At 43.0% G+C, this 26,018-nt stretch overlaps 1 protein-coding gene across 1 annotated transcript; it reads right to left on the bottom strand.

The window, feature by feature from the left end:
• Positions 1-1,814: 1,814 nt before the first annotated feature.
• On the bottom strand, positions 1,815-25,003 carry LOC140466502 (cathepsin J-like). The gene is made up of 6 exons (XM_072561984.1): positions 24,862-25,003; positions 23,920-24,042; positions 20,326-20,505; positions 12,137-12,355; positions 4,179-4,344; positions 1,815-1,948 (listed from the first exon to the last, which is right to left on the bottom strand). The coding sequence occupies exons 1-6, from the start codon at positions 24,991-24,993 to the stop codon at positions 1,815-1,817; spliced, it is 954 nt and encodes a 317-aa protein (XP_072418085.1). The 5' UTR covers positions 24,994-25,003.
• Between the last annotated feature and the right edge of the window lie 1,015 nt (positions 25,004-26,018).

Here is a 26,018-nt window from a genome sequence, read left to right as displayed (position 1 = left end):
TTTCCAGCTTTACCAAACTATTGCTGCACCCATTACATTGTAATAATAGCTAACTTATTAACCAACAATGTGGATGTGGATGGTGTCGTAAGCTACCCACATACTGTTTCCTCTGGGATCATGTCGAAATATGTGTATGTGTCAATGTGTGTGTGTGTGTGTGTGTGTGTGTGTGTGTGTGTATTCACCCGAACCACAGGATTTATTTAATCAAACATGTATCCAGTCTGGCCGTGAAGATGTGACTGCTTCTTCCAAACCTGACTGACGTGATTGTAATAACGGCATCCAGCGACGCCTCATAGAATAAATCTCTTAAAGGAGACAGACGGTCGTTGATGGAAAATATTCATTCTAGATTTCAGTTACTAATGAAGTACTGCAAAGATCAGTTTTGCATCCACTTTTGTAAGTCGATTTTTATATAAATGAACTGAATGAGAGCACAGAAGGATGGTGGATTAATATGCCGATGACATTAAGGTCGTTAGAATTGTGGACAGTTACTAAGGATGTATGGATTGCAGAGATAAGTAGATAAGCTGCAGAGCTATGACGAAAAGTGACAAATGCAGTTTAACGCGGAAAAGTGTGAGATGATTCAGTTTGGAAGGAATCAAATGTAATGGGCGAATGGTCAGATTCGTGCTTCTGTAGATGAGCACAGAGATCTCGGTGTCGAGGTACATCGATGTTTGAATGTTGCCTCCCAGGTTGATAGGGTTATTGAGATGGCATATGGTGTGTTAGCTTTAATTGTTAAAGGAGGATTCAGTTTCGGAACCAGGAGATCATTCTTCAAGCCGTGAAAATCTCTGTTGCAAACACATTCTGGGAAATATGTGCAGTTCTGGTCACGATATTACAGGAAGAATGTGCATGCTTTGGAACGTGTTCAGATGAGATTGACTGGGAAATCGCCAGTAATGGAGGGAAATATTAAAAGGAAATACTGAGGGAGTTAATGCTGTTTTCGTTAGAACAAGGTTTGAGAGGTGAATTAATTGAGATACATAAGTTAATGAAAATATTTGATAGGTTGGATAGTGAGAGGCATTTTTTTCTTGAATGGCGATGGCTGGCAGGGGGGCTTTAAAATCTAGAGTGATAGATATTGGACAGATGTCAGAGTTAGTTTCTTTCCTCAGATTGTTGTCGGAGCTTGGGACTCTGCCTGCAACAGTAGAGGCATTGTCACATTTCAGAGCATTTAAATGGTCAATGGTCAGGCATATGGACGAGAATGGAATAGTGTTTGTTACATGGGCTTCAAATTGGTTCCACAGGTCGGCGCAACTTTACTGGGCTGTACAGTTCTATTTTCTACGTTCCAGAATTGGGGCTGTTAATCTGGTCCCATCAGTGCCCTGGTGACAGGTGAGACGGTTGATTGATTCGAGCTTTGTCTTTGTTTCCCTGTGAATAGGTTGTACAGTTGGGTTTGGGGTCTGGCTTTCCCGCCCATTGCACCAGTAAATTTCTTTTTGTTGTGTATAGCTGTTAATTTTAACCATATGTTTGTAATTTGTACTGGTAATTTTTAAAAAAGGTTGTGTTTAAGGGATAATGACACTCTGATGCCTTCCTCTGTACGAAGCAATACTTCAGGCAAGAACCGTACACTTGTAAGTGCAGCGTTACTTGGTGATTGGTTACCTGCCTCTAACGTTTTTTCAGATATCATCCCAGACAGCACAACCATTAAGCATTCACTGACAGATAAACACAGTGTCACGTGCTCGTTGAACAGATACACAGGTTGCAGCACAGAGACAGGAAATTCACGCCATGTCGCTATCATTCTCCGTCTGTGATCAGATGTTTGTTATTTCATAGAGTACGGACCTGTTTTTAACCAGCCAATAGCTCATTCCATCCTCAATTCCAAAACCAACCACCAGCACTTCATGGGTTACATATCCATAGCAATTTTCATCATAGTAAACGCCTGTTAGGAGACACATATTAAATGGTTTATCGGTGAAATATTTAATTAGTGTTAATTTAGCTTTGATTGATGAGGATTGACATGTCTCTTTTTACTAATTGTCTTCAAATTGATGGTCCTCACTCCTCACCATGACGTCTGTTGACTTTAATCAATGTTTCCCAATGACATCGCCTCTGCCATTCTCACTTCCTCTCGGCACATCCTTCAGAGTCATAGACTTTTTTAGTGTAGAAATGCTTCGATCCTTCGATGGAAATCGTCCATATCCTCAACCAATCTAGTCCTATTTTCCTGCACTTGGCCAATATCCCTGTAAACCATTCCTATACATCTACCCATCCAGATGCCTTTTCTAATGTTGTATTTGTATCACTCTCCACCACTTCCTCTGGTATTTCATTCCAGACACGTATCATGCTCGGTGTGAAAACATTGCACCTCAGGTAACTTTTAAATCCTTCCCATCTCACCTTAAACTTATGGTCTCTAGTTTTGGACTCCTGTCCTCTTTATTCGTCCCATACCCATTATTGTTTATGAAATTCCACAAGCTCACCCTTCAGTCTCTGTCGTACCAGCGAACAAGGCTGCAGCATTCTCAGCCTCGGGTGAAAGTGAGGAGTACAGATGCTGGAGATCATAGTCCAGATTAGACTTATGCTGGAAATGAACAGCAGGTCAGGCAGCATCTGAGGAGCAGGAAAATCGACTTTTCGAGCACAGATACTTCATCAGGAAGGGCGGTTGCCCGAAACTCAATTTTCCTCCTCCTAAAATGCTCCAGACCTGCTGTGCTTCTCCACCAAACCTCTAAGCTGGGCACAATTCAGCCTCACTCTCCCCCTCAAATACTTGAACCCTTGCTAAGTCCTTGTAAATATTTTCTGGATCCTTTCAGATTTACTAAAAAAATTTCTTCTAGCAGAAAGTACAGACTTTAGCATATAATTTAAAGCTGTCCTTACCAATGTCCTGTGCAGCTGGAACATGACATCCCAAAGCTTACGAATGCTGCTTCCACTACCCTGTTTACGTGTGACTCCAAGATCATGGAATTGTGCACGCGGGCCCCGAGGTCTCTTTTTTTAAATAACACTCCCTCAGGCCCTGAAACCTACTGCTATACATTTCTTTACTTTCTTTAATTGTCTTCTTTCCATTCCTGCTGGCACTGCTCCATCATCCCTTTTCTTATTTAATCTCCTTGTTCGACCCAATCACAGACTATCTGTTTTCGAATTGATGGGTCCGAACTTGATTACATTCTTCCATTTTTGACAAATTTTGCTGTTGTGTTTTGTATCAATGATTGATATAGTATCTTGCTGAGATTATTTTCGGTGTAGGGATAATTTACCAGACACTTGCAGAACACACTGACCATGGTTTCTGACTGTGTGAAACTTCAGTTTGGTGCCATGTGTGTTAACACACTCTGTTAACTTACAATATCCGACACCTGGGGTGATGAAGGAGCGCCAATCTGCATTCAGTATTTTTCGGGTTTGTCTCCAATTGTGGGTTGTACAGTAGAAGTGCTTTGTGATTTGAAATGCTGATGGAGTCAATAGGGAATGGTCCTGCACATGGAGACGACCTGTGTCATCATCACAAGGAAGCTGTGCAGGCGTCCACCTCCCTGTTAAGACCACCGTCTTTGCAAGTCATCTCGAGTCGCCACACGAGAGGAGATCAAGAACAGAATAGAAACAGCTGCTGAGAGAAGAGGTGGAGCAGAGAGTGAAAGACTCTCAGCAGGAGGCCAAGAGATTTCAAGTCGAAGGTCTCGCCCTTCCTCTTAATCCAGATACAGTGACTGTAGCGTCTTCAGTTTACAATTAATAAAACACTGACATGTGCAGGCACTCAGCAGCACATCAGGACAGTTACACCTCACTATCAGTTCTCTTAGCTATCGCACAACGTTTTGAGCTATTTGCATCACTCCGAATGGGAGCAGGTCCATTTCTCATTACCATTCATGAGCTCACCTTGTAGCATAGTCTAGCTTTAACTCGATGATATCTGACAGAACTGGACGGCATGTCACACGAGAGGAGTGTAGGGAGGAACAAGGATAAGGGTCATGGTCCATGGTGAACTTTGCAGTAATATTAATACCAAAATAGTGACAGTAAATGTGTCTATAGATTTATGATTTCTAATACCTTTTCTTGAACACTCGATAATCGGATTCAAAGACATCATCCAGTACTCTGCAACTTACCTCCTTTATAATGTTGAAAGGATTTCAGACTTGCATTAATCACAACAGACATCGGTCCTATCTCTCTCACTGCTTGTTCCAATGCTGCCTCGCCTCCCCAAACCCATTTGTAGTCAGTGATTTTAGCAGCAATTTTATCTCGTTGAAATCTGCAGAAGCCTCCATCCTATAATTTAAATAAAATGTTGAAAAGGAATGCTCATTAAGTTCATGATAAAGCTATTTTTTTATTTTCTTGATACTTTTCTGCATTCCTACTTTGGCAGCCAATTTGTTTTCCCAAATCTGTGTGATATTTGTTCACTTTTTTTTAGAAAAAAATACATTTATAGTGACTTAGCATGAAAACAAGCCGTTTGTTCCAACTCGTCCACGCCGATCATATATCCTGACGTATTGTCGTCCTATTCGCGACCATTTGGCCCTGAACACTTCCAATCCATATACCCATCTGGGTACCTTTTAAATTTTATAATTGCCCCAGCCTCCACCACTTGTTCAGGCAGGTCATTCCATACATACATGAGCCTCGGCGCGAAACAATTACAAATCAGATCATTTTTAGGGTTTTCTTGTGTCAAATTTAATATTTATTGCTCAATGTATTCGAAATATTCTACACTGAGACCAAGCAATGGTATTGCAAATGAATTGAAATGTGAGTACATGAAGAACATTGTTATTTGTCTTGACAATTCAGTATCCCAATCAAGCTCACCCCCTCGTTAGCTCATAGCGAAACTAGACTAGAAAGAGTTAAGCCTCTTCAGTGTTTTCGGTCGACTCATCTGAAAATTGTGATCGTCCTTTAGTAAACTCAAATCTTCACATGCAAATAAATGTTTCCCAAACCGTCAATACTTGCAACATTAGAGTCATTGGATTACAACTAATTAGTATTAGTCTCAGTGCTTATTCAAATATTTCCCCTTTCACCTTAAGGCTCTGCTCTCTAGGTTTGAACGCCGATCCCATGGCTAAAACATTCGGCTCTTCACCCGATCCATGTACTTCATGATTTTTTAAACATCAATAATATCACCCCTCAGCCTCTGTTCTTCCGCTGGGAGAAAAGCCCCGCCTATTCAGTCTCTCCCGATAACTGAAACCCAAACCCAGCAACATCCTCATCAATATTTTCTGCACCCTGTGAAAGTTAAAAACATCGTCCCTTTAACAGAGCAACAAAACTTGTGTAGAGTTTTACAAAAGTGGCCTCGTCGATGTCCTGTACAGCTGCAATATGACGTCGCAATACCTGTACCAATGATTTGAACAATGAAGGTAACTGTGCCAAGTGCCTCCTTCACCATCCTATCTATCCTCGGCTCCACTTCCAAGGAATTATGCACCTGCACACTTGGCCTCTCTATAAATTCCTGCATGTGGGAAAGGATGGAGTATATTGATTGTCTAAAGTATGGCCACTATGCCCGTGTTTTAACGAAAATTGGAAAATTATAAATGTGTTGACTTTTCAGAGTGTTGCTACTGTCTGATGGAGTGAAGATTCTGGTCAATAATTTTCAATTACTTCTCATCAATGTTGCAGTTACTTCAGCTTCAGGACACAGGGAAGAACATGATGCCAATTCTGGGGTGAGATTGATACTGGGAGTGATATTGGAATGGGTGTCTGTGTGTAGCAGGAGGGATTGCCACATTCACCCAGGTTTAATTCCAAGGTGGCTTAAAATGTAGTTGTGGCAGACTGTGTCAGCGTTCATTCAAACTTGGCTTGGAGAAGTTGTGATGAGCTGCCTTCCACAACATTTCCAGAATTTTTGATTGGTACTATTCTGTTCGAGAGGGAGTTCAAGTCTTTTGACCCAAAGTCGGTGACGGAATGACAATAAATTTCTGAGCCCGGATGGTGACTGATTTGAGGGGATGTTGCAGGGAGTGGTGTTCATTGTATCTCCAGCCCTCCTTGGCGGAAGTGGCCTTCGGTTTAGAAGATTCTGTCGACAGTCCATCAGTCAACTTCACAGCTGTAGCTCGTGAATTGTATATACTGCTGTCACTTTGTGATGATATTGGAGGGAATTAATATTTGTGGATTTGATGCCAGACAAATGGAGTGAATGTCCTGGATGGTGTCAAACCCACTCAGTGTCAAAACATAGAACACTGAACAGTGCAGCACAGTGCAGGCCCTTCGGACCCCAATGTTGTGCCAAATATTTATCTTCATCTAAGATCAACCTAAATACACACCTCTCCAATTGCTGCCGTGCATGTGCTTGACCAGCAGTCGCTTAAATGCTGTGAATGTCTCTAACTTTACTTCCAAAGCTGGCAGTGGAGTCCACGCATCAAAACATCTGCGGAAACAACCTACCTCTGGTATCTTCCCTTTACTTTCTCCAGTGACCATAACTGTATGACCTCTCATGACAGCCCTTTTCCTGGATAAACGTCTCTGGTTACCTTCCATTTCTTTATCCAAGCCATTTATATAAAAAAAAACAAAGAGCAAAGGCCCAAGAACAGATCCCTGTAGGAGATCACTGGTCTCCGACCTTCAAATGAATGACATCCCATCCACGACCATTTCCTATCTTCTCTTGGCAAGCCAATTCCGTATATAGTCAGCCAAATTTCAGTAGATCCTATAACCTCCTAACTTGCTGAATGAGCCTGCCGTGGGGAACCCATCAAATACCTTACTGCAATCCATATACATCCTATCCACTGCTCGACCTTCATCAACCTGTCTCAACACATCCTCAAAGAACGCATACGAATTGTGATGCATGACATGCTCCTCAAAAAGCCACATTGATTTTCCTTAATCAAAAATCATTATCTAAACAATCCAAAATCCTATATCTGCGAACTTTTTCCAGTACCTTGCTGACCACAGACGTAAACCTACCGAGACAATAATTTCCATTTTTGTTTCTCTATTTAATTCCTTGAAGAGAATTACAATATATTCCTCCCTCCAAACATAACGAACTACTCCTGTGAAGAGGTTGGATTCAAAGATCATTGCCAGATGTGCAGCAATCTCATTTCTCACTTCTCGTAGGAAATGTGGATATATCTAATCCTGCCCTCGAGATTGAATCATACTCACGCTTTTCACAATTTATACCATATCCACATTCTAAATATCAATCAGTTCAAGCCTAGTAAGCTCTTCCCCAGTATTCTCGCTATCATCAATCTCCCTCTCTCGCACGACTACTACAGCAAAATAAAACTCATTTTGATCCTTCTCTATCTCGCCACGCTCGATGCTTAAGTTCCCTCCATTGGCTTGGATCCAGCTTAGACTCTCGCAGATCATTCTCTTATTCCTAATGTAAGTGTGCAAAACATTCGGATATTTTCAAATCCTTCTCGCCAAGGCTTTCTCATGCCCCCAACCAGTTTTCCTTCGTCCATTTTTGAGTTCTTTCCTTTCGACGCTGTAATCGAAAAAAATTTCGCCAGATCCCTTTCTTCTGCTCTTGTCATCCAGGGCTGATTTCCTTTACAATTCCGCACCGGTCTCATTGGGACAAAGTTATTCAACACAGTAAAAAAATGCTCCACATTTCTGTTGTGCATTCCCGTAGAACAATTATTCCTAATTTACACTCCACAGGACCTGTCGAAGAGTAGTAAAACATCCCGTCCCCAGATTAAATTCCCTCTCATAAAGGAGAAAGTGAGTACTGCAGATACTGGAGATCAGAGCAGAAAATATGTTGCTGGAAAAGCACAGCAGGTCAGGCAGCATCCAGGGAGCAGGAGAATCGACGTTTCAGGCATGAGCCCTTCTTCCTGAAGACGGGCTCATGCACGAAACATCGACTCTCCTGCTCCTTGGATGCTGCCTGACCTGCTGCGCTTTTCCAGCAACACATTTTCGGCTTCCCTCTCATACAGTCCGTTTCTATTCCTACCCACGGCGACTGCACATTTGTGGCATTTATGCTTTCTGTCACCGAAATGCTCTTCCATCGAGATATCTAACACCTGGCCTGGCGAATTGTCTCGAACCAAATCCAATGTGGCCTCTCTCAGTCGGCCTATCTATTTAGTGCATCAGGAATACTTCCTGGTAACACCCAACAAAATCATCTCCATCCTGATAATCTTCACCGCGGATGTTCCAATTAATATTGGGGAATTTCAAATCACCCTTATCAGCTATTCTCTTATATCTGCACGTTTCCAAGATCTACTGTCCAATCTGTCCAATGTCTATAGTAGACAACCAATAATATAACTGTTTCTTTCTTTGTTGTCGGAGCTGTAGTCATCCAGGGATGATGAAGTATTCCACCATATCCTTGCCTTTTGTTTAGTTGATGGAAAGGCTTCAAAGATGTTGATCATGTGAGACTCAGTGATGATTACATTACGTCACTTGTTGGATTATGTCATTGCCTGGCACTTGTCTGGTGAGAATGTCATTTGTTATTTATCTTCGCAAGTGGAGATATTGTCCACACCTTGCCGCATTGGACACAGATTTCTTCAAAATGTGATAAATTCAAATGGTGCTGACAATCGTGTAGATAATCCCCCTGCTTACCTTTTGGATAGAAGGCCACTGACGAAGCAGCTGAAGGTGGCTGTACCAAGAAGGCTACACTGAGGAACTCCGATCGACATGTCCCGAGCAGAAAGCCATCAAATAACTGCAAACACCTTCCAGTGTGTTCGATATAATTACAACCAAAAGATTTTTTTCTTCCAATTTCCATTCACTCCAGATTTTCTTGGGCTCCTTGATGTCACGTCACGCCTGAATGGAAAGGGGTGTCATTCTCACTTTAACGCTTGATATCAGGTCGTTTCCCCAACTATGGAGTGTAAATTCGGGACTAAAGTTGTAATGAATCACAAGCCGAGTATTCGTGCTGGAGTCCAAACTGAGGCTGCCAAATTGGCAATTTATCATACTGAGCAGTTCTGATCCCAATGCCAATATAATTCATTCAGTGGTGAGTGAGGTGATCAACATGAGACGACAACGACATGCAAATGTGTTCAGCATTGATTTGTAGATTTAGGGGTCGGGAAAATATCAAGTACCAGTTGAGGAAGGGTACCCCTGCTGTTATCTGACCTCACTGCACCACACCCCACCCCAGCCAAACACACCCCGACTCAAAGCTGTGTTGTGATCGTCACCTCCACTCCTCTCACTCAGTCACTTACTGTTGGTCTGTTACCCAAGATCAATACCAGCCCTCAGGTTGTTGTACTGAATGTTACTGCCTTCCTGATGAGCAGCGCCACTGGCCTTTGGCTGGTAATGACCACTCCTTGGCGCTGTCCTTTGTGCAAAGCCCTTCTCTTGTCCAGCTCAGTGCCTGAGTGACAATTCCTACACTGGAGCTTCATGAAAAGAGGAGACTCTCTTAATGTTGACTCGCCACCCAGTGGGTGAGAGGCCATCACTTCCATAAAACATAGCCAGAGAATAGGTTTAGTGTAGAGTGATGCCCAGTCACCAGATCATGTATGCCTGTCATATGACGAGAGTGTTTCTTTCATTCAGTTGTTTCTTTGGCCAATGAAACGCTGTATTTTGGAAAGCGGGGAGCGTGGGCAGACAATGAACTTAAATTTTGCGTTGCTTGTGGTCTCAGATTACCACAGGAACAATTAAACAGTGTTGACACAAACCTAAAACAAAAGCAATTGCTGTCCTGGATAATAACGCGCAAGTCTTCTACAATGAGTCCAGACATGAGAGTGTGGAAGAGCTGGGGTAAGGACTTGAAGAATGAACCGAAGAACAACGTGAAACTGTGTAACACTGAGACAAAGAGCTGGGATTTGCACGCAAGAGGCTGATCCCAAACAAATCCAAGACTCGGGGCAATTGTGACGTGTTGACAGACAACAACGGCGTCTGGAGGAACAACATCAACCGTAAAGCAACTTACGCAAAAACGTCTCCTGAGTATCGATTCAAGCCAAGTTTCTTAATTACACCACAATATGCCAAATGTCAACCCAGCAAGTCGCATGGTAAATGACATTCCTAAAGAGTAAACGCCTCTCTTAATAAATCAACATATTTACATTCCTTTTCATGTAAAATTCCAGATTATATGAGAGTGACTGACCAGCCCGTTGGGGCATGTGGGAGAAGCAGACAGACATTCCTGACTCTTCAGATCTGTCCATCGCTGTGTTAGGATGTTAACTGTTATAGTGGATGGCGCACGTCCCACTCTGAAGGACAGAATATGCTGAATGTTCCGTTGATTCAGCCGAACCTCACATCCAGATGCTAAATCACAGTATGATAGAATTCCCAGAGTGTAGAAAATGCCCATTCGGCCCTACCTTATCCCTGTAACCCTGCGTCTCCCATGGCTTAAACACCTAACCTATAATTCCCTTCGCACTCTGGTTAGGTAACATAGACAATCCCCCTAACCTCCACATCTTTGAACTGTGGGAATGGTGAGCATTAATTCACAGAAAGTGAAGTATTCTTAACTCCTCAGACATATTGTCTGAGGGTACGAGGTGTTGTGTCAAGATGTAGGAGAGCTTTCCAAGATAAGGTTGAGATGAGTGGGAGTGCTGAAAGATTTTATTCTCTCAGCCTCCTTAATGGTGCTAATACAGTGACACTTTCAGAAACCTGAGGGCAGACTCTTAGGGAAGGACTGACAGAGATCCAGGATGGCAGCTCCCATTTGAAAAGCATTGCGTTTCAGGGTCTAACACCATGGATGTTGGAAAAAGTCCGTGCTTCTGAAAAGCACCGAAGAATTTTCATTTGAGTTATTTAGTGTCACGTGCATATTCTTTGCACATATCGGGAAATGTGTTGTCTCGTGTTGCCACGCTGCAGCACCATCTCAAAACACATTTAAAATCACAACATACAATATAAAAGAGAAACATATGGAGATATAAAGAGAACGTCCAACTTCATAGTCATTGCTAAGTGCTCCATCATGGACATGCTGGTCAGGCATGTGTCCCCTTCTCTATCACCGTCGGAATGAAAGTCGCCAAATCTTTGGCAGCATCTTGACTCCGCTGATGCCTTGGTCAAAAGGAGGCCTTGATGGACCTCAGCAAAGTAGTTGGCACTGATGCTGCTAGGCATGACATTGGTCCAAACACGATTCTGTTGTTACCACGAGGCTGCTTTAGATATCGCTGTCTAATGCAGTCACTGCAGTTGCTGCCGGATCTTGTACTGGGCCTAAGCTCCATTGCTGCCTCCATGAATCTGTGATGGCGACCTGCACTGACAGGAACCCGAACTCACCTTCCCCCAATCTCCATGAATCTGTGCTGGATACAGATCATGACAGGAACCCGAAAACACCTTTCCCGTCCCTCCATGAATCTGTGCTGGATAGCGACACTGACAGAAACAAAACCAATCTGCACTAATCTATGATGGATGCAGTAATGACAGGAAACCAAACTCACCTTTTCTGCCTCCATGAATCTGAGCTGGATACAGATACTGACAGGAAACAAATCTCACCTCCGCTCTGCCTCCGTCAACCCCTGCTGGATACAGGCACTGACAGAAAACTAACCCACTTGCACGCTACCTCAATGAGTCTGTGCAGGGTGCAGATGCTGCCAAAATCCCAGACTCACCTGCACAGCTAATTTTGTGAATCTCTGATAGACGCAGACATTGCCATGAACGAAAGCAGAGCTCATCTGCTGCCTGCACGAAACTGTACTCAATACGGACACTGCCAGGTACCTAGACTCATCACCGCCTGAGCAGCCATGAATTAGCGTCAGGACAGGAGCCATAAGCAACCCAAACTCTCTTGGCTATTTCCGTTGTGAGTCCATGCTGCTCGACACACTCACAGGTTTCGTTGCTCTTCACCAAGAGGTAATTAAAATAAACTCCAATATAACTTGCATGTGAACACAGACAGGACCGAAGAAATGAAATAAAACGAAATGAGAATCCCGACTCCACCACCATCTTACTAGAAGTCTTGTGGATTTACCTTTCCTGTGTAAGGGTAAGTTTCCTCAGAGTTGATGCCTTGAAATTCAATCACTTGAAGAAAGCCGTGCCATGCGAATCCAGTAGAGCATCCATCAATTGGTATACTACAATCAATCAGATTTTGTTCACTGAGAGAAACCAGGTTTCCATGCCTTTTTGCCCACTGTCCTTCTATGGCACCAGTTGCACTGAAAGCCCAGGAAGAATGACATTGACCCTAGTGTTGACAGAAATATAACCACATTAACTCATATTGATCGACAAATGATAGCCAGTTTGCATCAACATACATTTGGAACACCGTCTCACACGAACTTTTAGAACTTCATCTAAAGGTTTGTTCAGGTTTCTCAGAATTACATGGAACCTGTGAATATCGGTGTGCATGGGTTCAGATGTGATTTGATTTATGTATTGTCACGTGTCCCGAACAACAGTGAAACCATTTGTTTATGACCAATAGAGGCACATGATAGTATGCGAGGATGAAGAGATCAAAAAAGAGTTGGACAAATGGTACATCGCAGAGAGTGGGCACAAGGCAAATTCAATTTCAGCAAGATCAGAAGGATTTGAGCTAGAGAGTTTCAAAGCCGACTAAAAACAGCTGGGGAAAAGCTGTTCCTGCACCTGCTGGTGGATGTGTTCCAGCTTTAGTATCTTCTACCTGACGGAATACATGTAAGTAGTACATTACCGGGGTGAGGTAGGTCCTTGATTTATGTTGCCTGCCGTTTCATGGCAGCGAAATGTGTAAGTAGAGTTCATAGATAGAGTATTCGATTCAATGATCGTCTGGGACTCGCATACAACCTTCATGAGTTTGTTATGATCCTGAGCTTCGCAGTTGCTAGACCTGGCCTTCCGGACCCAGACAGTATGCGCTCAAAGGTGCAACTGTCGAAGTTAGTGATGGTCCTTGTTCACATGCCAATATTCCTGAGCTCTCTGAAGAAGAAGAGGCGTTGTTGTATATTTTCCAACGGCACAAACACATGGTATTTTCTGGAAAGTTTGTCCATTATGTTCAGTCTAGGAAATTTGACATTTCCATTCTCTCAACCTCATTCCCATTGATGTAGATGGAGCGTGTTGTTCTCCTTTCATTCTGAAGTTAATTATGTGTTCTTTAATTTTACCGGAATTGAGAGAGAGAGAAGCTATTCCCATTTCACCACGTCAATGATCCCTCTATCTCCATTGTGTCTTTTCATTCATCGTTAACAAATTTCCCTCCTGTTGCAGTGCTGTCGTCAGTGAATATATAGATGGTGTTCGTTCAGAATTCGTGTGTGTAAAGGTAGTACAGTAACTGGATGAGCATTCATTATTGGGGGACGCAAGTGGTGAAGGTTATTCGGGAGAAGGTACAGTTGCCGATCTTCAATGATTGGTATCTGTGGGTCAGACAGCTGCGGATACAGTTGCAGACGATAGAATCATGAACAATGTCACAGGGCTTTGAGTTCAATGTGGCAAAGGTGTGATAAGAGTGTTGAAGGCAGAGGCACAGTCAATGAGTAGAAGTCTGACGAAAGTGTCCTATTCCCAATGTTCAAGGCTTGCAGGGCGAGAGATATTTCACCCACCGTGTCCCTGTTACTTCAATCGGCACATTTTAATTGTCAGAGGGAGGCTGGGAGAATGGAGTTGATGTGGGCCCTCACCAGCTTTTCGAAGCACTTCATGATTATTGTGCTCAGGTCACTGGTCTGTACTCATTAAGGAACAATGCATGAGTTTTGTTTCCTTACTTACGAAGATGATGGTGGTCTTCTTGAAGCAGGTTGGGACTTCAGCTTGTAGAAGAGAGAGTTTGAAGATGTCGGAGAATTTTCCGCACTGGAGCTGTGTCGCCTGGCGGGGACAGTGTTTGGGCCAAGCAGCGTCCTTAGCGTTATTCCCAGGAGGACTTATCTGATTTCTACAGCAGTGACCAACAACTTGAAGCATTGAAATGTAACAGGATTATTTGATTATGAAAAGTCTTCTTAATACCAAAACTTGTCTCATTATTCAATTTCCACTCTTGACAAATTCGCAAAATGCATTGGCTATCAAGGGAACATGGCATTGGCTCTCAGAGAGGGACAGGATGAACGCTGTTTCCGATTGGTTACAAACGACCATGGTGTTCGATCAGACCAAATATCATCTCAGGGCAAGATGCACAGGCTCCAGTTGTATGGGCCTTGCCCATGAACTTTAGCATCTGGCATTTGCTCGTCCCCAGTCCAGGGATCGACCATAGTCTGGTGCCGGGGCGGGGAGTTGTCCTTGCGTCTGCAATCCAGAGACTTGGTTTCAACAGTCCTTTGGCTACAAAGTGACTAGTTCGGGGATTGGGAACTGTTGTCACTGGGAGAAGAGTTTGCAATTCTTCACCTCTGAGGGCTGTGCGTTGAGAGGTCTGGGAGATTGCAGTTATGAGCGAGGTTGGGTGATAACACGATATGCAATGATGATTAAAATGAATCTTGGATGGGAAGGGATTCCATAAAGTTGTTGGATGAAGTGTGATGGTGTTAGCAGCACAGCCTTACCTCTGCAAAGCTTGCTCCTCTTCCTTCCACATGCGACACCAAGCTCACAGTACACACGTTGGTCCGATGTGACCATGTCATTGGGCATCATGGTGGTGCAGTTTTATTAAGGCTTCTCTCCACCGAGAGAAAAACAGCCAAGTGGAAGGTCAAGCTGATACCACATATCGAAAAGGATCAAATAACGTACGAGGTTTGTCACGCTTGCCACTAAACTTCATATTTTAGTGGCTAAGGGATTGGTGTGGGAAAGAGGGATTCCACTTCATGGGGCACTGGCATCAGTTTTGGAACAGGGGGGATCTGTACCGTTGGGACGGTCTCCACCTGAACCGATCAGGTACCAATGTTCTGGCGAAGAGGATAAATAGGGTGGTCAGTAGGACTTTAAACTTCTGAGTTGGGGGGAAGGGAAAGTGAAAGCAACAGGGAGTATGGAGGTAAATGGAAAGATAAGCAGCAGGATAGCATGTTTCCAGGCGGATTTAAAATTGAGGCAGACTGAGAATGCAGAAAAAAGCAAGGATAACTTAGGACATATGACTTACAACATCTCTAATAAGGAAGTTAGCATTAAGGCACTTTACCTGAATGCTCGTAGCATTCATAATAAAGCCGATGAATTAATGGCACAGATAATAGTGAATGATTATGATGTAGTAGGCATCACAGAGACTTGGTTACAGGGGGGTCAGGACTGGCAGTTAAACCTCCATGGTTTTTCGACTTATCGAAAAGACAGAGAGGTGGGCAGAGGGGGTGGAGTTGCCTTGTTAGTTAAGAACAAAATTAAATCTATGGTATTGAATGACATAGCGTCGGATGATGTGGAGTCTGTGTGGGTGGAATTGAGGAACCACAAAGGCAAAAAAACCATAATTGGAGTTGTGTACAGACCTCCTAACAGTGGTCAGGACCAGGGACGCAACATGTACCGGGAAATAGAGAAGGCATGTCAGAAAGGCAAGGTTACATTGATCATGGGTGACTTCAATATGCAGGTGGACTGGGTAAATAATGTTGCTAGTGGATCTAAAGAAAGGGAATTCATGGAATGCTTACAGGATGGCTTTTTGGAACAGCTAGTCATGGAGCCCACAAGAGAGCAGGCTATTCTGGACCTAGTGCTTTGCAATGAACCAGACTCTATAAAAGATCTTAAAGTAAGGGAACCCTTAGGAAGTAGCGACCATAATATGGTAGAGTTCAGTCTGGAGTTTGAAAGGGAGAAGGCGAAATCTGATGTAATGGTGTTACAGTTGAATAAAGGTAATTATGAGGGCATGAGAGAGGAACTGACTAAAATAGACTGGAAGCAGAGGCTAACCGGGAAGACACTAGAGCAAAAATGGCAGGAGTTTGTAGGTATAATTGAGGACACTGTACAGAGGTTCATTCCCAAGAAAAGAAAGATTAACCGGGGAGGGATTAGACAACCTTGGCTGACAAAGGAAGTCAGGAAATGTATTAAAGAAAAAGAGAGATCCTATAAAGTGGCTAAGAACAGTGGGAAATCAGAAGATTGGGAAGGATACAAAAGCAAACAGAGGATAACAAAGAGTGTAATAAGAAATGAGAGGATCAAATATGAAGGTAGGCTAGCCAGTAATATTAGAAATAATAGTAAAAGTTTCTTTCAGTACATAAGAAACAAACGACAGGCAAAAGTAGACATTGGGCCACTTCAAACTGATGCAGGGAGCCTAGTGATGGGAGATAAGGAAATAGCAGGAGAACTTAACAAGTACTTTGCGTCAGTTTTCACAGTGGAAGACAGGAGTAATATCCCAAAAATTAAAGGGTGTCACCGGGCTGAGTTGAGTATGGTTGCCATTACGAAAGAGATAGTGCTAGAAAAGTTAAAAAGTCTTAAAATTGATAAATCTCCTGGCCCCGATGGGATACACCCTAGAGTTCTGAGAGACGTTGCTGAGGAAATAGCAGAGGCATTGGTTGAGATCTTTCAAGAGTCACTGGAGTCAGGAAAGGTCCCGGACGATTGGAAGATGGCTGTAGTAACCCCCTTGTTCAAGAAAGGATCAAGGCAAAAGATGGAAAATTATAGGCCAATCAGCTTAACCTCGGTTGTTGGTAAAATTCTAGAATCCATCATTAAGGATGAGGTTTCTAAATTCTTGGAAGAGCAGAGTCTGATTAGAACAAGTCAACATGGATTTAGTAAAGGGAGGTCATGCCTGACAAACCTGTTGGAATTTTTTGAAGAGGTAACAAGTAGGTTAGACCAGGGGAACCCAGTGGATGTGGTCTATCTGGACTTTCAAAAGGCCTTTGATAAGGTGCCACACGGGAGACTGCTGAGCAAGGTGAGGGCCCATGGTGTTCGAGGTGAGCTGCTGGGATGGATTGAGGATTGGCTATCTAACAGAAGGCAGAGAGTTGGGATAAAAGGTTCTTTTTCAGAATGGCAGCCGGTGACGAGCGGTGTCCCGCAGGGTTCGGTGCTGGGGCCACAGCTGTTCGCATTATATATTAATGATTTGGATGAGGGAACCGGGGGCATTCTAGCGAAGTTTGCCGATGATACAAAGTTAGGTAGACAGGCAGGTAGTACTGAGGAAGTGGGGAGGCTACAGAAGGATCTAGACAGGTTGGGAGAGTGGTCCAGGAAATGGCTGATGGAATTTAACGTGAGCAAGTGCGAGGTCTTGCACTTTGGCAAAAAGAATATAGGAATGGACTACTTTCTAAATGCTGAGAAACTTAATAAAGCCAAAGCACAAAGGGATCTGGGAGTGCTAGTCGAGGATTCTCTAAAGGTAAACATGCAGGTTGAGTCTGTGATTAAGAAAGCGAATGCAATGTTGTCTCTTATCTCAAGAGGGTTGGAATATAAAAGCAGAGATGTACTACTAAGACTTTATAAAGCTCTGGTTAGGCCCCATTTGGAGTACTGTGTCCAGTTTTGGTCCCCACACCTCAGGAAGGACATACTGGCACTGGAACGTGTCCAGCGGAGATTCACACGGATGATCCCTGGAATGACAGGTCTAGCATATGAGGAACGGCTGAGGATACTGGGGTTGTATTCGTTGGAGTTTAGAAGATTAAGGGGAGATCTAATAGAGACGTACAAAATAATACATGGCTTTGAAAAGGTGGATGCTAGAAAATTGTTTCTGTTAGGCGAGGAGACTAGGACCCGTGGACACAGCCTTAGAATTAGAGGGGGTCATTTCAGAACGGAAGTGCGGAGACATTTCTTCAGCCAGAGAGTGGTGGGCCTGTGGAATTCATTGCCACGGAGTGCAGTGGAAGCCGGGACGCTAAATGTCTTCAAGGCCGAGATTGATAGGTTCTTGTTGTCTAGAGGAATTAAGGGCTACGGGGAGAACGCTGGCAAGTGGAGCTGAAATGCGCATCAGCCATGATTGAATGGCGGAGTGGACTCGATGGGCCGAATAGCCTTACTTCCACTCCTATGTCTTATGGTCTTATGGTCTTATATTCCTTCATTGTCTCAGATTTAATGAATACCAGTTTCTGGGTTGGGCAGGAAGGATCGGACACATTGTTGCAGCCTGTTAGCCCTGCAATGGTTTGTTCAGTCAGTCTCGCAGCAATTTTGTCTGTCGGGCGTGAGGGAGCACTGACAATGCTGAGCAGAACTGGGCAGCAGTTTGGAGGTGGAGGCTCAGCCACTTCTATGATATCTGGAGTCTGGGTCTTCGGAGTGACCTGTGTGTGCCTCCTCCTCCAGCAGGGCACTGTCCCTTTTACTTGTGATTAGAAAGTGGCAACTCGACTACAGGCCTGTGGAGCAGTTGGCGATGGGGTACAGCTTTGTGCCCATGGCCAGCAGACGCTGAGGGTGCTGGGCCTGCTTCTCCATGGCAACTGGCACACTGTCCTTGGACTTTAGATGATTCATTGATTGGGGTATCTGGGTCCCCGCAGCGTATCTGTCATCTTTCAAGTGTACATCCCTGTCTGCTGCATCTGCTGCTCCATGGTACATGTTGATTTTTGCCGACACCACGGTCTCCTTTGCCCGTCCCGGGTCGCTGGCAGCCCTCTGAGTGCTGTAGGAAATGACACAGTGAGGTGCTTACCAGAAAGTGCTCCCATACCCTCAATAGCTCACATTCCCAGGGAGCTAGTGGTGTGTGCGGGACGCAGCCTTACTGATATTTCCACTGAGGCCTCAATACTTTCATGCTCAGAGAATGAGGAGGTGTCTTCTTTCCCTGTGGAGCTAGAATAGATGCTGATGGAACCGACAGAACACGAGAGACAGAAGTTTCTGGGGTCAATGCAAAGACACACTGAGAATTAATGAGAGTGACAGAATGCTAACAAAGCAGTGATGAGTGGTATTTACTCGCTCAGTGGAATGTGGGTGTATCATGTTTTCTGGTGAGAAACAGGAGTCACTCCTCACAGGCTGAGGAATCTGGTGTCAGACATCTCTCCACCAATCCAAGAGCTTTCTGTCCTCCAGTGTTCTCTCATCTCCTGGAATGACAGGGCAGGAAGGATTGAGTGAGAGATTTAAATTTGGCATGGCCCTTGGTGTTGGTACATGACGGGAGTTATTCCGAGGTCGTGAAGTGGCAATGCCAATGCGATGTTGGTTTTGAAGATGAGGAAGACGTCAGTGACATCATGAATCTGGGTAGGAGGGGGTGCTGAGGCTGGGATATAGACGGAGGGGGAAGGTGGGTGGCCACAGCGCTTCTGACACATAGCATTCTGATGGCAATGTTGGTTGTTTTTCTGTACCATTCTCTGGCCTGTTCAAAAACATTCCTATCTGAGCAGGGCAAGGTGACCATGCTCGTGCTCATGTGGGTTCACAGCAGCTTTTTCATGATGGGTGAGCTCCCAGGATATCGGGCACTATTCATGAATCTATTGAATAGCTCCGGGAAGAATGTGTGGTAAGATTAGACACGGAGTGGATATGTGGGATGTTATAGCTGCATTGACGTGGCTACCGAGATGCTTTTGATAACGATAGTGAGAAATCTCACTGAGCCTCATGGTGTTCTCTCACCCAAACATTCAATGCAACTGACACTTAGTGAATTACAGTATAGTCCGATCGTTTACAACTCCCATTTGTACACAATATTTCATATAATTACCAGCAGGCTCTGCCCTCCTGTCGATCAGCCTTGTCCAGTTGGAGAGAATGATTGAGAGAGGTACAAGGCCCAACAGAAGTGAATGTGGTTTTCAAATTTGGGGTGTCGAGCATATGATCGAATATTCTTTGAATAAGACTGGACATGGTATCACAAGGAAGCTTGGCACTGCAGCTCGCAACATTACCATTATTGAGTTGTGCCAATTTATATCTGAACTTATATTTATTACATCGGAATTGTACTGGTAGACTTCAATTTTACAATTAAATCTAACCATTGAATTTGTTTTTGCAGTATGATTTCTCTAGATATTATGAGTAAAAGCACGAACATTATCATTGATACATATACCATGCTCCCTTGAATACCAGGAAACAAATGCAACAAGAAAACAGGAGAAGCAATTTGTGTTAAAAATTATCAACTGAAACGGAGCCTTTCCTAACAATTCCGACAAGCTGATCAAAACGTCCAATTCTGTTGAGAAATTAATGTCTGCACTTAATAATCTTGAGAGCTTTTCATGATTTGTTTACCTGGTTTTTCACTGGAGTAACTAAACCTTCTCTTCGCCAGTCAACAGTTGCAGTTCTTAGTTTAAAGTAACTTTCTTTAGATGCACTACTTTCATCTGTTTCATCAGCTTCAATTTCAGTCATGTTAACAGCTTCGATTCGGCGATGTCCATTCATGAGCTTATTGAACTCTTCATTGGTCTGAAAATTCAAACACATTGGTGAAATGATTGACTTTTAGTGGTGATTATGTCGGAGAGTGTCAATAACGTAAGAGAGCTACATTCTACATAATCGCTGACTTTAGCATGAAGTGCGGGGAAAGCAATGAGGGCATTCATTACTCGTGTTTAATCTTTAACTGAATAAGTGAGCAGCAGGCAAATAAGTGGCCATCCATTTCGTCCCAATCCAATAAAAAGCTGTGTGAGAAGGCTCGAGCAGCTCAAATATCTCTGCTCGATCGTTCAATTACCAAAATGGCAATTGCTTTGTACATGTGTTTCATTTTGCAAGAATCAGTTCGATAATGGTCTATGATCATTAAAACCTGACAGGTCAATTTCATCATGGAAGGATAGGTTAACTCACCTCAGATTGGTGGGGTTTATTGGTGTTTGAGATGAACCTTCCCAATCAGGAGGATTTCACATTCCATCACTGGCCTGATCTGAATTCCGGATAACACGTTGGTCTTGAGTTGGCCTCATTGCCCATGGACTATTAGGTTTAGGTACGAAAATGAAATTGCTCTTTTTCAAGAAGATACTGGATTGGAATGGTTAGAAAAGGACCAAATTTGGTGCTATCTATCATCAAATATCGTATCATCAGGAACTTTGGATATCTCCATACCAAACTCAGCTTGCAAACTGGTAGTGAGTCATCTGGTGTCTCTTTTTGATGGGTAGGAAGGGATACATGTCGGTTTGAAAGGGGAATGAACATGTCCCATCCTCTGAGTAATAAGCGTGGCCCTCGGGACATGCAAAAGTCAGAGTTGCGCCTGCCTTTTTGATGGCTATATGGAGCATGCCTTGTTCCAGTCCTACTCTGACCCCTGTCAAAGTTCTGTGTCTGATCCATTGATTGTTGCTTCCAACTCTCACCCAGAATTAGAAATAGTAATCAATTTGACTCCGAATTTCCACCCTTCCCACAACTTCACCTGGAATCTCTGAAAATCTTCCTTTCCTTTCTTGAGTTTAGTGTTTCCATTTAAGGGCTAGACCATCTACTGTCTCCCACAGTTACGTTGAACTACGTCTCCTCACACCCTGCGAACTGCAAAGATTCCATTCCATTTCCCAGGTTCTCCACCTGTTCATCGGTGTCACCACCCACTGGGGTGTTTGTCACATCTTCGCTTTTCCTAACCTAAGGACTCCTCTCAATGCCGTTGACAGGCATTTCAGCTGTCTTACTCAATTTGCGCAATTGTTTCCTCCCCCATAAGAACATAACAAATAGCAACATGAGTAGACTATTGGCCCCTCCACCTTGCTTCATCATTACATTCAGCCTCTCCCTATCGCTCAAATCCTGCAGTCCTGCCAAAATACTTGTAAATCTTTTCTGACCCCTTTCAAGTTTCACAACATCTTTGCGAGTGGAATGAGACCAGACTTGCACGCAATATACCAACAGTGGCCTAACCAATGTCCTCCACAACAGAAACATGACCTCCCAACAGCTCTATTCAATAACATGACAAATATAGGGCAGAATAACAAACGCTTTCTTCACTGAACTATCTTCCTGCAAAGACATTCAGGCCTCAGAGAGAAGGAATTCCTCTTCATCTCGATTTCAAAACGCTGTCCATTTATTGTAATTCGATGATGTCAAGTCCTAGCCTCTCTCATTCGCGTCAACATCATCTGTGCACTCACCCTGTCAAACCCAGTAAGAACATGTAAATTTCAAAGGGATCACCTGTCAATCTTCTAAACCCCATTCACTAAAGTCCCAACCTGGTTGGTCTTTACTCACAGGACAATCTTTGGTGCAGTTGTTCCCCTTCATCCCAGAAGGAAAATAGGATTATTTCTGTCTTCACTTTCAATAATCCCATTCTCTGCTTTCTGTTTAGCGAATAAATCCTCAACCAATGCCAATATGTTACGCATTTCACCATAATCTTTTATTTTGTTTAGCAACAGCTGGTGTGGCCCTGCATGAAATGTCTTTTAAAATTGCAAGTGAACACAATCTATTGGCTTTCCTGTGGTTAAAAAAAAGTGTTGCCTGTTTGTTCACTTATTAACATTTGTGTGCACATAGGTCCAGCAAGTTATTAAAGAGGCAAAATATATAGTTGCCATTAATGCAGAGCAAAGACAGCATCAAAGTGGGGAAGTCTTGTTGTGATTGGACAAAGTCAGTCAGACAGCACAGAGGGCACTGTGATTAGCATTGATTTCACTCTTTGCGGAGGAATATTTGGAAGGAAAGTTGAAGCAGGTTAATCAAAAATATTCCTACGAAGAAGAGAGTTATCACGAAAGAAACAGTTTGACAGACTGTGCCCACTCCTCATGAAGGATGAGAAGGTGGAGTGCTGAACTTACTGAAACAAATAAGATTCGAAGGCGCTTGACAGGGCTAATGGTGAGAGGATGCTTTTCTTGATGGTAAAGGTGAGTACAGAACAATGTCCTGGCATAGACATTGACGCTACTATTTACTTATCTATGTGACTGAACTCTGTGATCTGCCTGTATTGTTCGCAAGACAAAGCCTTTCACTGTGCCTTGGTACACATCACATTAAATTCAATTCGACTCAAAATAATTCAATTAATTTCAATTCAGCTTAATTCAATCTAATTCAATTCAATTCAAGCCAATTCAATTCAAATCATTTCTTTTCGATTCATGGGATGCTGGTGTAATGCTGATGTCATTAGTCACATTTTGTTTGAAGTGCCGAGAACAGGGGAAATGACCAACTGTCCTGAGGAGCAATAATACAGAGAGCAGGATTATTCTTTAATATGTTTGGAAAGCAAGTTAGTTTATCTGCTGTGGATAAAGTTTAGTCAGCAATAGGTAGGACAGAGGCAGAGATCCAGCAGTCTCAAGAAGAATATTATAGCCGAAGGGAGCAGCCTCCACAGTACAGAATGCAACTCAGGCGTCCAGACTTCATAATAGACAGCATCGATAAAGGCTCAACAACACAGAGGTGTATCCATGGTGTGACTGCCGTCCATAGAGTGTGCTCAAGCCAGCCGGTGCTGTATAATGCAAATTAGTTGTACAAAATATGATCATGCAAGTGAGCAGAAATTGTCAAATTCAGGGGATGGCCAGTCATTAGAGTTGTCTTCCAAAAGAGAAATGGAGACTTGAGTCATTGAATATATTCAAACTTGAGCGAGATTATTTTGATTTCCAGATGAGTAACGGGTAATGGAAGCCTGGAATGAGAAGGAAGGAATCAACAAATTGGAGTAAAGTGAGATCAGTCATTGAGTGTACTGAATGAGTGAGTCAGCTTGGGGGACCAAATGACCAAGTGCTGCTCCTGTAGCTGAATATAACCTTGTACCAGCTTCACAATTTCACAATGACCGGCATCAAATTGATCGTAGACGATATATCCTGTACACACCAGATCTCCAAAGTTGTTCATTCCCAATTTAGATGTGCGTTTCCCCAATGAGTGCTCGAGGTTGTGTTGTTCGATGTATCTCATATTGTCCTCCCATATCATTCTCCTGTAGCTCTCCTCATCCTGAATAAACAGGTTAATATAATTAGACTCCAGCTTCTTTCATTCATAAAATAATACAGAAGCATTAGAAAACGGTTTGTGAAATCTGAAATAACATTTTCCTGTCAGGATTCATCGTCCCACCCAGATGTGAAAATGATTACTCAGGTTCCCCAGACCCAACTCAACATAACGCACCCACAGCAAAACCTGTCGAGCTGCCAGTCTGAGAGATTCATGCTGAAAGTGAATTAAAATTAAATAGCTGAACAAGAGTCCATGCCTGAAGCAAGATTAGGCCAGTGGCAAGCATGGAATTCCTTGCAAAACAACTGTGGCCACTACATGGGCAATTACTGTCCATGTATGTATCTTCTTAACCTGTTGTGTGAGAGAACTGCGTTAAGCTGCCAGCATAGTAAACTGGGTTTCGGCAAAGAGATGCTTCATTGAATGGGCCGCTTGGAATGATCAGACGGCTCCCCCATCCCTCAGTCTCCAAGATGCCCACTTACAAATGCCTCTTCAACACCAAGAATGGATCTTAATCTTCTAGAGTCAGATTTGTGTTTTTTGTCGTAAATCCAACAGGACTGCAGCGGGATCCTAGTAAATTAAGATAAACCAAGTCGCTGCTGATTCACTTTGTATTTGGTCAGTTCATTAATGAAGATAGAAACTTGTAGAATACCATTGAATTTCAAGATCAATATTTTCTCAATGTCACTTCACTCAGCAGATGCCTCTCATTGACTGCAACTACATATTCTCAATCTCTGTCAATTGTGTGCAGTCCATTCTTATTCTGAATGAGCTGAACAGTACAGACTCTCCTTTTACCTTGGTGTACTGGTTCCCACGTTGTGATTTCCAGTTTTTCCAGTCTTCGTCCAATTTTGAATCAAATGTGTCTGTTGAGGCTGCAGCCAGAATAGATACCTCCACACTGCACAGCAACAGCCAGACGTTCATGATGCACAACCTCATACGCAGGACCAGTAGGTTTTAGATAGGGAGTGGGCAACTATCAAGTTAGCTGTTTCCTTATTCTGAGAAGAAACAATACACATTGTACAAATAATACAAACAATCAAAAAACATTTCATCCAATGCTGAAAGTTTAATGTAATTCACCTTCACGAGACATCGTCTGTGGACTGGAATCTTCCAGCACTAGATTGATCAAATTAATGACGTACCAAATTGAAAACCAAATATTGGAAACAACACAGTATGATGAAATTGTACTTTTCCATAAACTGCCTCCGTGTGATGAACGTTATTTGAGTCACGGTCCACAGTTCATGTCGTGATAATTATATTGCAATAAGTTCTTAGAAGGTTTGACTGTGGGATTAGCAACAGGAAAAGATGTAAATGTATCAGTATCTACTGTCACTTTAGACAATGCAAAAAGCATCCGAAGACTACATGTAAACCGCGAGTTGAAAGCGAAGGAAGAAATTGAAACAAATTCAATCAAAATGAAAGATACAGGTAAAACAAATCAAACCGAAAAAGCTCGTATGTCCTCAGTAAAAAGATAGAATTAATAGTTCCCAAATTGAATGTGTGCAGCATTTTTAAAATGTTGATGTAAAAAGTCACAAAGAAATTGATATGACATGAAAGTTGTTTCAGAGATGTGGTTCCAAAATGATCACGGCAGGGAACATTCAATTGAGTATTCAAGAATCCTTCATCTTTATGAAGTCAACGAACATAGCGGAGGGAATTTTGCCAGCTAGTTTGATAATCTTCAATGTGAAAAGGGGAAATTGAAACGAGAGGCAAGCGTTTGTTTGTTTTTTACACAGAGTCTGGTACATGCCTGGAAAATGCTGTCAGTTGATGTGCTAGAAGTAGATGCAATGTCGAAGTTAAGAGACATTTTGACAGACACATGAACAGGCAGGATATGGAGGGTCACATAACATGTGAAATCAGATGAGGTTAAATTAGAAAATCATCATGGTAGGCGCATGCATGGTGGTCTG

The sequence above is a fragment of the Chiloscyllium punctatum genome, chromosome 43 (assembly GCF_047496795.1).
Source record: "Chiloscyllium punctatum isolate Juve2018m chromosome 43, sChiPun1.3, whole genome shotgun sequence".
NCBI lineage: Eukaryota > Metazoa > Chordata > Chondrichthyes > Orectolobiformes > Hemiscylliidae > Chiloscyllium > Chiloscyllium punctatum.
The sequence above is the reverse complement of the archived record's forward strand: the minus strand, read 5'-3'. Positions and strand labels throughout refer to the sequence as shown.